The 13,687-nt window shown below is 47.1% G+C and overlaps 1 protein-coding gene across 9 annotated transcripts; it reads right to left on the bottom strand.

The window, feature by feature from the left end:
- Positions 1-3,977: 3,977 nt before the first annotated feature.
- LOC124485171 (solute carrier family 35 member F5-like) lies at positions 3,978-13,348 on the bottom strand. 9 transcript variants are annotated; one of them, XM_047046558.1, is made up of 17 exons: positions 13,075-13,348; positions 11,711-11,805; positions 11,322-11,493; positions 10,988-11,146; positions 10,696-10,845; positions 10,416-10,478; positions 10,103-10,184; positions 9,035-9,225; positions 8,349-8,430; positions 7,973-8,060; positions 7,568-7,632; positions 7,226-7,330; positions 6,823-6,982; positions 6,498-6,588; positions 6,146-6,300; positions 5,777-5,875; positions 3,978-4,711 (listed from the first exon to the last, which is right to left on the bottom strand). In XM_047046558.1, exons 4-16 carry the CDS (start codon positions 11,120-11,122, stop codon positions 5,794-5,796), a joined length of 1,449 nt encoding a protein of 482 aa, XP_046902514.1. In that variant the 5' UTR covers positions 11,123-11,146; positions 11,322-11,493; positions 11,711-11,805; positions 13,075-13,348; the 3' UTR covers positions 3,978-4,711; positions 5,777-5,793. The 9 variants fall into 9 exon arrangements, with proteins under 9 accessions (XP_046902514.1, XP_046902516.1, XP_046902512.1 ...); XM_047046560.1 differs by having other exon boundaries at positions 10,988-11,133; XM_047046556.1 differs by having other exon boundaries at positions 10,988-11,130.
- Positions 13,349-13,687: the final 339 nt, after the last annotated feature.

Genomic DNA, 13,687 nt, shown 5'->3' with positions numbered 1-13,687 from the left:
AGAGAGAGCGAGAGACAGAGTTAGGGGGAGATCGAGAGAGAGGAGAGTAGAAGAACCAGTTTTGTCTGGTTTTACGTTAGTTCACACAGACGCATATCTTTGCAGAGCTTTATCAACAATCAGAGTGATAAGACCTTCTGGGAAGAAATTCTTGGAGAGGTTACTCAACTCAACATTACCTAGTCAAGTTCAAAACCAAAACCAAACATTTCATGGTACTAAGAAACAGATCTGAGCCTTAATTTTCTTGTTGGGGAATAATAAATACCACTGATCTGAACCAGTGTTTCACTTACTGGTCACCAGCATCAAGTACATCTAAATGTTCCAAATGATTGATTAAAAGCTTGAAATTAAGACCAGGACTAATTTCTAATCAAAACCTAAATGAAGCAGGACACAAACTCAATATCGTGATATCAAATGTAAAACCAAGATAAAACTGAACTGAGCAAAAGGGGGGAGGAAGTTGAAGAGTTCAAATGAAGGAAGTTGCTTTGAAATGATGTCTGTACTTTAAGCAGACGTCTCTGATAAGGCTGTATCACCCAGCCTGTGTCCTTTAACGCTAACAATGACTCGGACTGAGGAGGGAAATGGGATGAAACAGATCCCGCCATATTGATGTAAGTCAGGGACTGAACATTTGCACATTGCACAGAACACGGCATGCGACGAATAATGCCATCTATATCGCATCTGATTTCAATTTAATGAAGCTCATTAACGTTGAAATATTTACACTGAGAGAATAACACCATCAATATGTTTTGATCTGTGTAATTAGACCACTGATTGGTAGAAATGCATGCTGGCGGTCTGGCTGCTCTGAAAGGCTTGTTTGATAATCTACATGATGAAAAGTGCACAGGTGCCCACTCTGACATGGGATCTTAGTTAAATCAATTTTGTTTGTTTATCAAATTTATTCTAGTGCTCTTCTTTATCCCGTTACGTTATCAAGCTCTAATGATCTATCATTTTGTTCCGAATTCAATTATGTCGATACAACCGTCCCCTGAATGTGGCAATAACAAGATGCTAAGTAACTGAGGAAAAATCGGCATCCATTGTTAATTGGGTGTACTGTGGATACGTGTGTGCGGAAGTATGTATTAAAAAAGAGGCAATTTAGAAAACGGGGCATAGACATTAATCTTAAAATTGACAGACTTAATATATACAATTTTCAGTTAAATAAAGGGACAAGGTATTTACATGCTCAATCAATGGATTTGCACAATATGCCACCAACACTTAGGCAGCGTTTAGTAATGTACTGAGATTGGTTGGTGAGACAACCATTGGTTGCTTTATATGGGTAAGAGTAGGATTTTAACAGTGGAAGAACACTTTTATAATTTGGGGTTCAAGAGCTGTCTTAAAATCTACTTTAAAAGCACAAATTAAGTGGATTTGCAAGACATCTCCAAATTCTTTTTAATAGTGCAGTGTAAGAAAAAGAATCATGAATCATATATTCAGCCACATCAAATACTCTTCAAAGAGCTTGCGATGATTAAGTAAAACTACAAATGATCATGCTATTTTAAAATACACTACATTAGAGAAGGACGGATGATTCAAAACAAACTTGATTGGACAGATAGATAAAAGTAAACTTTTCACCAAGTACCTGAGAGAGAATGAAAAGAACAAAAATAATCTTCATTATGAAATAAACACACACGTTCATAAGCACCATCTTTCACCATCCCAAATCTTTTTGGAATTAAATCATGGCAAGTAAGAAATTAAGGTTTAAAGTAAACATTTACAAACATCAGAAATCTTAAGCAAACAATGAATTGTCAAAGCTAAAGTTTAAAAGGGCTCAACTTTTCCTGTTTACAAGAGGTTATTACCTCCGACAGTTAGTACAAATCATAGAACTGCTGCCGTCCACCACTCCCCCATAAAGATGTGTACACAGGCAGCCCAGCGCCAGGGTGGAAAAACATGGATAACCTGCAGGTCACAGTGTATACAGCTACCACGAGACACACTTGAGGAACGTGGCAAATAAACCAGTGAAAGAAGAAGTGTAAGTAATTATCAAGTGTAAATACAACCGTAAATGTGCTTTGAATACGTTTTAACAATTCTAACCAGGACATGTAGTCAAAATAGAATTCATCACATTGACACCAAACTGGTGCTTGTAAATGTCAGTTGAGAAGTGGTATAAATAATCTTGGTTGTACTTTGCTGTCAGTCAAGTTTTCAGGGTATCTATTTGGACACTGGCAAATTCAGTCTAGTTGTTCTAACCCTCTTTGAACAGCTTTAGTGTAAAGTCTATATAACAAACGGCATATCTAATCAAAACAAACAGTTTCTAAACAGATTTATATTTGCCTAGCGGTCAACTACAAATTCTAAGAACTAAAATCTCAATACTTTATTTGCATTTCATTGCATACAGTATGTACACCTGATGTGAGATGGAAACTATGTTCAGACAAACTTCTAACATTCACTTAGAAGAGTTGCTTTGTTAGCATGTTAGTGTTGGTTCACATTCAAAGTAAAAGCAAAAAATAAAGTTTGCCAGTTTGCCTTCTTGATCCAGGAGGGGAAGACGGGGGGGGCAGGAGAGGGGGAGACGGGGGGGCAGGAGAGGGGGAGACAGGGGGGCAGGAGAGGGGAAGACGGGTGGGGCAGGAGAGGGGGAGACAGGGGGGCAGGAGAGGGGGAGACGGGGGGGCAGGAGAGGGGGAGACGGGGGGGCAGGAGAGGGGAAGACGGGGGGGCAGGACAGGGGGAGACGGGGGGGCAGGAGAGGGGGAGACGGGGGGGCAGGAGAGGGGGAGACGGGGGGGCAGGAGAGGGGGAGACGGGGGGGCAGGAGAGGGGGAGACGGGGGGGCAGGAGAGGGGGAGACGGGGGGGCAGGAGAGGGGGAGACAGGGGGGCAGGAGAGGGGGAGACAGGGGGGCAGGAGAGGGGGAGACGGGGGGGCAGGAGAGGGGGAGACGGGGGGGCAGGAGAGGGGGAGACGGGGGGGCAGGAGAGGGGGAGACAGGGGGGCAGGAGAGGGGGAGGACAGGGGGGCAGGAGAGGGGGAGACGGGGGGGCAGGAGAGGGGGAGACGGGGGGGCAGGAGAGGGGGAGACAGGGGGGCAGGAGAGGGGGAGACGGGGGGGCAGGAGAGGGGGAGACAGGGGGGCAGGAGAGGGGGAGACGGGGGGGCAGGAGAGGGGGAGACAGGGGGGCAGGAGAGGGGGAGACAGGGAGGCAGGAGAGGGGGAGACGGGGGGGCAGGAGAGGGGGAGACAGGGGGGCAGGAGAGGGGGAGACGGGGGGGCAGGAGAGGGGGAGACAGGGGGGCAGGAGAGGGGGAGACAGGGGGGCAGGAGAGGGGGAGGACAGGGGGGCAGGAGAGGGGGAGACGGGGGGGCAGGAGAGGGGGAGACAGGGGGGCAGGAGAGGGGGAGACGGGGGGGCAGGAGAGGGGGAGACGGGGGGGCAGGAGAGGGGGAGACAGGGGGGCAGGAGAGGGGGAGACGGGGGGGCAGGAGAGGGGGAGACAGGGGGGCAGGAGAGGGGGAGGACAGGGGGGCAGGAGAGGGGGAGACGGGGGGGCAGGAGAGGGGGAGACGGGGGGGCAGGAGAGGGGGAGACAGGGGGGCAGGAGAGGGGGAGACGGGGGGGCAGGAGAGGGGGAGACAGGGGGGCAGGAGAGGGGGAGACGGGGGGGCAGGAGAGGGGGAGACAGGGGGGCAGGAGAGGGGGAGACAGGGAGGCAGGAGAGGGGGAGACGGGGGGGCAGGAGAGGGGGAGACAGGGGGGCAGGAGAGGGGGAGACGGGGGGGCAGGAGAGGGGGAGACAGGGGGGCAGGAGAGGGGGAGGACAGGGGGGCAGGAGAGGGGGAGACGGGGGGGCAGGAGAGGGGGAGACAGGGGGGCAGGAGAGGGGGAGACGGGGGGGCAGGAGAGGGGGAGACAGGGGGGCAGGAGAGGGGGAGACAGGGGGGCAGGAGAGGGGGAGACAGGGGGGCAGGAGAGGGGGAGACGGGGGGGCAGGAGAGGGGGAGGACAGGGGTTTATAAAAAGACGATGGTCCACAAGCTGTAGTTTGACTTCTCACACTTCACAGTAACTAGGAGCTGTGCTGCAGATTCCTAAAGCCTCTTAAAAGACTTCAAATTCAAAATAGAATAGACCCATCCATAATATATGAAGATGTGAGTCTAACAGTAAAATGTGATTTCCTTAAACGAGCCAACAGGATCAAGCTACAAGGCTTTGAAACACAATGATTGGAAATGCCTGTCGAGCCCAACCAAATCAAAGAATTCTCTCATCACAGCAGAGTCCACTCATTGTTTTAAAATCTCCATCAGGATTGAAAACAAACCTTTCAAGCCCGTCTAGTGTTACTGAAGTCTAATCCGGTTGCACAAACATGTACCGTTCCAAGTGGTCATGACCGGCCGTAACCACTGAAACAGTCCAGATGCCTCAGGCCAGGAGAGCTGTTCTCTTCACGTCAACATCCGGAGTGGGAAAGGAAACGCACGTTATCGTAGTCGACGGTGAACAAAGTCAACGCTGTACAAAATAAGAGTCATCTTGTAGAGATGGAGTAGTCATCTCCACATTGCAGAGAATAAATAGGTCGAGTTAAGAGGCACTGGGGTAGTCAAAGGTCTTTGTTTGATTGCTCCAAGATTGCCGCATCATGACGTCTGGTGTTCAGGTTTCCCCACCTACAGAGACACACGAACAGAGAGGTTAGGAAGCAGGCCTCCTGCTGGGAGCAATGGAACAAACTGCCACCGACCCCAAGCTGCCAATAACACACACCGAGAGAACAGGAGGAGGCACACCGAAATTGGCGCACATTGTTTTCCCAAGCTACCCTCCAAAAACAAAACGGCACAAAAAACAAGCTTTGACCTGCGCTCTCAAACAGCTCTACAACAAGGTACTGATCGTGTGTCGCTCTGCTGCTCTCAGAGCCGCCCAAACACAGGTGTGTCTTTCATGTGTGAGCAGTGCATCATGGGACAGTTTGTTCTTTCTACCAGACCTAAGCAGGTGGGGTGCTGCACTCAGAGGAAGCTGCATACAAAATATAATTTCAATATCAGAACACTAGCTAACTGCTTTATACTCTTAGAATAGGATTTGGTTATAGGACAAGGTTTACTCTTATCTACGGACTCAGGACAGCAATGTAGAATACTGCAATGCGCTGTACAGACTAATCAGGGTCGACCACATTTGTCTGTTGAAAGGTATTTCCTGGAGATAACAACCCAACGACCCAGAACTGCCACACTATAGTGAAGTACCTGAGGGCTTTGTAAGGGACAAACATGTGTTGATCTATTTATGATAGACATGTCAGTGAAATCACGTTGACCAGAGAAACTCTCTCCAAAGCCAAAGGTACTAGTCACCATGGTGAACTGTAGGGCTTGTAGACTGGACTCTCTCTAAATAGACCTAATATTTACCCTGTACAAATGTTTACTAAATGATCTTCCTCCCTTCCTAGTCATATCCTGTCTGTGTCCCACTCAGCGTCTACATCTAAACATTTGGGGAAGGAGATGAATGTCTGAAAGATGTTCAGAGAGAAACAAACAGGGCGGATGAGATGGATGACCTCAGGGTGAGTTGGCATGAGGAACGGCTCTGAAACGTGCTCGTCATCGAGGGGAGCAACAAAAGCTCGCTTTTGAATTCGAGAACATTCAAAAAGGTCAAGCTCCCTTTTTTATTTTTAAGACTGAAAATACAAAATAGGAAGTTGGTTTTCTAGCTACCTTTTCACAGGTGTGAGTCACGTGTGGTAAGCGTCGGCGTCGGATGAGACGTCGTGGAGAGCAATAAGGCTTTCACATTGCTCGCTGTCTTCAGGCAGCCTGGGGGCAGGAAAGGGAAGGTGTCAATCATCATCACCATCATCTTGATAACTATCATCAACATAATTTTCTCTGTCTTAATGGGAGCAAGCAGTCGGAAAAGAATTAGAGACATCCCAATGCTAATTACATTAAGGGAAGCTTGTTCACACAATTGCACACCATCCAAGCAAGCCTCTAGTTACCAGAGTAATATATTGTCCTTGATTCAAAGTCAGACACACCAAAATAATTTTTGAGCAGAGGAAATGTGTGTATGTGTGCGTGTACCTCTGGATGCGGTGTTTCCTGCAGATGAAGGCAAACACCCTCCTGAGGCCAACCATCACCGGGTCCCAGTTGTTGTAGTGGCAGAGCAGGGTGGCGATGAAGAACGCCAGGAAGACAGGGATGGCTCCTGCCAGGAACAGCCAGGAGAAACGCACCTGGGGGAGGAGGAGGAGGGGGGGAGGAGAGGAAGAGGAGGGAGTTAGAGGGGGTAGAGGGAGTTAGAGGGGGTAGAGGGGAGGAGGGAGTTAGAGGGGGTAGAGGGGATGAGGGAGTTAGAGGGGGTAGAGGGGAGGAGGGAGTTAGAGGGGGTAGAGGGGATAATGTGCTGATAATGCCACGCTCCGCCTCTTACCTTCTGCATGCAGATGTCTGCGATGATGGAGAGGGGGATGGTGAGGGTGAGCGCCAGGGTGCCAATTAGAGACGAGGTGAGGAAACACCCCCTGGAGAGAGCCAATGAGCTGTTAGAACAGACACATCCAGCACCCTCTACCTTAAAACAAACACATCGTAATAACGTATTCACTCAGCAGACACTTCTGCAGAGGAGGAAACGGGAAGCTACATGCTAGGAATTTTTGTGTCCCCAGTCAGGCACTGTAGGGCCTCACCACAGCCTCACCACAGCCTCACCACAGCCTCACCACAGCCTCACCACAGCCTCACCAGAGCCTCACCAGAGCCAGAGGAACTCGGACAGCACGGTGCCGACCAGACCGTTGATGAGGATGTAGGTCCACACCAGCTGGCTGGGCAGCTCAAACGCCTCAAAGCCGGTGTAGTGGAGCAGGAGGAAGCCAGGCCACAGCAGCAGCAGGTTGAACAGGCCCACAAAGCCTGGGACACAGACACACATGGGAGGAAGAACTTACAATCCTTGCCTAATGACCTATTTGTGGTTGAGGTGAAAGCTGAGGGAAATGAACGCTAAGCCTGTTAGTATTGATGTTTGGGAGAGACGTGCAACGCCACCAATTAGCAGACAAACCAAAGTGCTGTTTGTTCTGCGTAACTGGAGTTATATTTCAGTGCATTGCGCTATTCTGTGAGTAGTATTGAGCTTAAGCTTGATCTCCTCACCAAAGAACATGGGGATGTCCAGTTTGTCCTCGCGGTCCACCTTCCTCTTGATCATGACGATGTAGACAGCATACAGCACCGCCCCCGCCAGCGACCACAGAGAACCTTCACCCACAAACATCTCATCACTCTTCATGCAGCTTTCCAGAAACTACCCCCAGAAACCCTCCACTGCAGCTCACACAAGCACCCATGCTTATCCATCCACCCACCAGCCCCTCTGCACACACTCCTAAGTGGGTTAGTGAAACAAATGGCATAAATAAGCATAACGAAGGGCTCACCATAAATAACCTATGTATGATTATGGGATGTGTGAGGTGAGGTGGGGTCCATGGTTACCTATCACTCCATTGCCGTCTGGGCTGTCCATGCTGGAAAAGCTGACCATCGCAACTCCTCCCATACTGAGTAGGAGGCACACACAGCAGATCAAAACAAGTGCACACCAGGTCAACACCAGGTCACACACCCGCTACTTTGCCATTTCTAGGAGAGTCCACCATGGTGGTTCATCCAGAGGTGTGAGTGAGTAATCAGCTGTGAGTTACCCAGTTCCTGACACATGAGTTACCACAGGGCCAAACAGACCACACCACAGTGGTAAAGTTTGTCTTAGTCACTTCACCATGTGTGCCAAAACATATTCACTTCTTATTCAATTCAAAAAATTATATATCCCTGATGGGCGATTCCTGAAAGCAAAACCTGGAATAGTAGCTATAGTTATCTTGGTTATTAGTGCACCTCAGAGCCACCGCCAGCAGTTTGGACAGGGTGAAGCGATCGCTGCTGTTGCTGGGGAAGATGGCAGCCAGGATGAGGGTGAACAGACCTGTGAGCAGCCCAACAAGAACACAACACAGCACCTTAGCCACTCAGCAAACATCGCTATCCAAAACCACCTCCAAACCATGTCCTTCAAAAGGGGGAAGGGAAGAGCTGGAGCTATAACATTTAACAGCATTAAGAGCTGAAAAGAAAAAGGGACATCTGTAATAAAAGCCATTTTGACAGAGCGAAACTTTAAATACAGTTTATCACCAAGTTATTTACGTTGCTGTTAAAGGCTGTTACTATGGCTACGGATGAGGCAAAGTGTCATCTGAGGATGACGACTCACCTGAAGTAGAGGATAAAATGTTCACTATGGCAACCTGGGTGTCTGACAGGGCCTCTTGGTAGGACAGGTTAGCTAGGAACCACTGAGAGGAGCGACAGGGACATGAGTCAGTGTGACACACCTCTGATGAGCACTTCCTGTTCAGGATCATTGCTTTGGAGGTTACACAGGTTATTATATACAGGTGTTTACAGCTGAAAGTTAGCCTGAGAAAACGATCTCTGGTCACTGCATGCATAATGTACCTGATCTACACTATTCATAAAGGGCAAAGCTATTTGTCCACACTCTCAGGAGACACTGCCACAGGGCCAGGAGTAACACAACACTGACCATCTCACTTCTAAACCTCATGTGAACCTCGCAACTAATAACAAGTCGGGAGTCAGATGGCTGAGCAGTGAGGGAGTCGGGCTAGTAATCTGAAGGTTGCCAGTTCGATTCCCAACCTTGCCACATGATATTCTGTCTTTGGGCAAGGCACTTCACCCTACTTGCTTCGGGGGTAATGTCCCTGTACTTACTGGAAGTTGCTCTGGATAAGAGCGTCTGCTAAATGACTAATTGTAAGTCAACGATGAACAACACAACTGGCAGTGTGTAAATTGAGTTTGAACAAAATGACTCTGCAGACCCACACCTTCAGCGCACAGGCACAAAGAGGACCTGCCAACCCGAACACTCACCACGAAGCAGAAGAAGAAGCTGATCTTGGCCACGTCTGAGACGGTGAGCTTGGCCACGGAGCGGAGCATGGACTGATGGTCCCTGGTGGCAGGGTAGGACATGCGGGACAGCTTGGCCTCTAGAGCCTGGGTGGACGGCAGCTGACGAACCTCCATGATGTTGCTGAAGCGCACACGCTGCTTCCTGGAGGCTGGTGGCGGATAGAGGATGGAGGGATGGGTGGATGGGTGGATGAAGGGGTGGATGGGGAAAGAGAGGGAGAGACAGAAATGGAGGAACGGGGATGAGAAGGGGGTGGAGACGGATAATTTAAACTCAATAAATCAAATTCACTTTAATTACATGAACGAATGGAAACTGATAAACTGGCTTCATCATAATCTATCATCATCCCCCCTCCCGTAATGTACGACCCAGAAAGATAATAACAATATGATTTTTTTCCCCTCTTAGGGATCATAGATAAACAAGATGATTAAGGCGGAGGGCTAAAGAATGTTCAAGAAAGGCATTCAAGAGGGAATCCATCCAATCACAGCTCACCAGCACCCTCTGAAGCACAAATCATGAAATCCATTGCAGGGTTTTTTTCCTTTATGGAAATGTGTTCTGTATGACATTTTAAACTACGTATATATCTAAAGCAATAATTTGAACACACCCAATGCAAAACCAGTAGCATTAAAACACCATCATTTTCTTCTTCCTGGTGCATCAAATATCAGCTATATACCAATATACTTCTTTAAGGTCTCCTGTTTACATTTAGTCATTTTTTACATTTAGTCATTTAGCAGACGCTCTTATGTTTACATTTACATTTAGTCATTTTAACAGACGCTCTTATCCAGAGCGACTTACAGTAAGCACAGGGAAATTCTCCCGAGGCAAGTAGGGTGAAGTGCCTTGCCGAAGGACACGTCATTGAAACGATCGGGAATCGAACCGGCAACCTTCTGATTACTAGCCCAACTCCCTAACCGCTCAGCCATCTGACTCTCATTACTCCTGCAACGCTTAGATATTTCTGTACATCTAAAACCGTGTCACATTGTGCGAGTACCCACTGGAGTCACAGCCTCTGACGCCACAGCTGCTGTGCTCCGTAGGAACATCCGGAAACTTCACTGGAACATACAGAGGTTCACTCTACAGAGAAAAACACAAATCAGCCAATCAGCAAACGGTGCATGAAGTATCTGTAAACAGCAGCAGTATTTTGACTGACTGCTCACTAAGCCAATCCCTGACAAGATCTCATCTCAACACACCAATTAGAAACCAGACTTGAAACACTCGCATCACTTTTTACATAGTATGCTGCCTTGGCAAGGAGCAAACCAGAGTGAGTAGGATATATCTAAACAAGTGTATACTCACTAAAGAGTTGTTCAGACTGGGGTCAGTGGTGCAGGGGGCAAAGTACGCCTCAGCATCAGCAAACTGGGGAAACAACGATGAGGTCGTCAGCGCAAGCTTCAGAAACACACATCACGCTTCAGAAACACACATCACACTTCAGAAACATACATACGTGCATTCAAATACATCACAGACAAATCACATCTTGTCTGTTCAGCTGTTTTTACAAGCGCTGTTAACAAGGGCTTCAAGAGACAAGATCGCCCTCTTGTGGTTGGAGCGGGTAAGGGCCACGTACGAAGGCAGCGTGTGGTCCTCGCAGTGTCCCGGTGCACTGCTGCCTCCAGGGCCGCCACAGCAGGAAGCCCAGCAGGTACAGGACAAACATGGAGGTCTTGGTGAAGGTGCTGAAGAACGGCTTGTTGTACTCCTGCCTCTTGAATATGTACTGGAGAGGAGAGACACTGGGTCAGGGTTCGTTTTAAATGGGTTTGAAACGACTCCCTCTCTCTATTCTTACTGTGACGTATAAAAAATTAAAATAAAAACCCATGACACAGCACATATAACAGTTATATGAAGTGTCTTACGGAGGTGAGCTCTGAGGAGGCCACCCAGATGATGTCCACCAGCAGCAGGATCACCACCCCCAGAGCCATGCGCCTCCTCTGGGCCACGGAACTGCCCTGAGAGCCCATCCGGTTCATGATGAACACCCACACCATCTGGACTGCTGCTGGGGGCACAGGCTAACACACACACACACATATACACAAACAGGTTAACACACACGTGTACAACCACACAGGCGAACAGACACACAGGCACAGCAATAACAAATAAAACAAAATAGTGCGGGATATGTTCAACTTTAAACAGGACAAAGACAGCCACCTGGTAGCTGTTCCACAGATGTGTCTGTACCTGTGAATCCCTCTGAGGGCGTCTGGGGGAAACAGTAGCCTCCTCACTCCCTCAGCCTGAAACAGGGAGAGGAGATCAGGAACGTCTATGCAGCACACGGCTCCTCTCAGTTCAGCGTCCTCCACATGGCTGCGGAACTCCAAACACTGTGTCTGGGTTAAAAGGCAGAGGCCTTCCAGAGGCCCAGGTTCAAATCCAACCCAGGCCATTTCCTGCATGTCCTATCTCTCTCTCTCTCTCCTTACATTCACTGTCATTTGACACAATTTATAGTCCAATAAAGCAGAAATTCACACACAAAAAAAAAGAACAGACAGAATCTATAATGGCCTAGTATAAAAGAACCAACAATAACCCCATTCTAAACCCAAGAGCTGTAGAGTGTTTACCTGCTCGAAAAGGCCCGTTGGTGTTGTCTGTCCTCAGTTTGGTGACTCAGAGCAGACCGAGTCCAGAGGGACTAGTGAGGGTAGCTCCACGGCAGCTGCGGTAAACAGGTACGACAATGTAACAGCCAAGTGAAAACGCGGAGCCCGATTGACTCCCAGCGTTACCTGTTAGACCTCACCGCTAGGCGTTAGCTTACACCTGTGTGGCGAGTTTGTAAATTACTTGACTAAATAAAACGAAATGGGCTGTTTTGATGACAAGGTCCTGTTTAACTGCTGTGAATGTAACATACATAATTCATTCTTCTTTCCTTGAGAACATGTGATTTGATATATCTTACATTACAAAAGCTTAACTAACAAAACACCCCTCCTGTATGAAGGCCTACCTATGCGCTTGAGACAAGCCTCGTAATGCTACACAGTCTCGAGCCGACGTGCTGCTGTCCATGAAAGACCTCATTGTTCGGAGTGTTTGCACAGCCATCACATGCCCCTACAACTATGCATTGGGCCTTGGTAGGCTAACTCGTTTGGAAAGTGTGATTTCAATGCAATGATTAGTTACGTTATTGTTGGCGAATCTAGTGTTTATTATTTTGATTTCCTATTCCTCTTCTTGCCGGATGCAAAACCGCAATTTCCTATTGGGGATTAATAAAGCAGTTTGCCCACTACAACTATGCTGAGACATGTTCAATTAAGAAATGTTATACGTTTAAGAGATATATTTGGAACGTAAAATAAATATGCCAAACCCTATCAATGTGATACCAATGATGGTTTAAATCAAGAGGTGTTTTGGGTAAGATACTTGGCTGTGTATATCTAGTTTGTAGCAGGTTCTCTCATTTAGTGATAATAAGTGAAAATAAATACATTTGACTGTTAGTTGGCTTGAACTTTACTGCCTAATAGTAGCCTACTTAGTTGGCTAGTTTAATGTACAGTTATAACATTATTCAAAACATAACGTTTGTTCATTTGACTTTCCAAAAATGTATTCCGCAAAAAATGACTAGTTCAGAGTTGCTGATTAACGGACGTCGTGGTAGCTCCACATTAAAACGCAGCCAATGCATCAACACAGGTAAATGTATTCTATAATGTACAGTAGGCTAGTTTATCTGCAGGGAACTATAACATAGGTTGTCTTACAAAATAATCTAAATCCACACTAATAATAGTAATTATTGCAGATATTTCTATATTTTAGAAACGGTAAACAATTTACCAATAATAACACAATTGTTCTTTCGTTATTATTAGCTCTAGCTAGATGGCTAACGGCGTAGTTCAGCTAGCCATATCTTAGCATGTAAAAACTAGATACCTGGCAAGATCGATAAACAATTCGTATTTACCTATCTGCTGTGGGGTATCGATTAGTTTGCTAGGTACGAGAGTAGCAACCCACTTCGTCTCTGCAGATACAACGACACTTGTAATCGACAAACATGAGTGATGACAATATAAATTTAGCTGTTATACTGGTTGTAAACATTAGCATTCCTGCTTCTTCCTGCTCAGGTGACTTCACTTTAAGGCACTCAACGAGGCTTGGCCTTCTGGGAGATGTAGTCTTATTTCACAGTGGGATTTCCAATGTAATGAATTGGAAAACCTTGGGAAAACAAAACTGTTAAAAAGGTGAGCAAGTGGGACTTAAGCGGTCAATATAACCGAAATATTATTTACGATTTTGAACAGCAAAATAAGGTCTTCAACACGAAAATTATGCAGGGCGGTCAAGGGTTAGATTCATTCTTACACGAAATCCACCAAAGGTATTTCTGCAATACAAAACATTCCATATAATGAAATTATGTAAAAATCAAAAGTAAAAGCTTCGAATGTGTTGTTTACACAAAATCTCAGCGCAGTAAAGGTTTATGATCTGATGGAAATATGATAGTAGCCTTTGTGTAAACATTTGTTTTAGCTGATGGATTTTTAGTATCATATTAGTTATTGTCC

The sequence above is a fragment of the Hypomesus transpacificus genome, chromosome 23, assembly GCF_021917145.1.
Source record: "Hypomesus transpacificus isolate Combined female chromosome 23, fHypTra1, whole genome shotgun sequence".
NCBI lineage: Eukaryota > Metazoa > Chordata > Actinopteri > Osmeriformes > Osmeridae > Hypomesus > Hypomesus transpacificus.
Note: the sequence above shows the minus strand (reverse complement) of the source record. Positions and strands in the feature narration are given on the sequence as shown.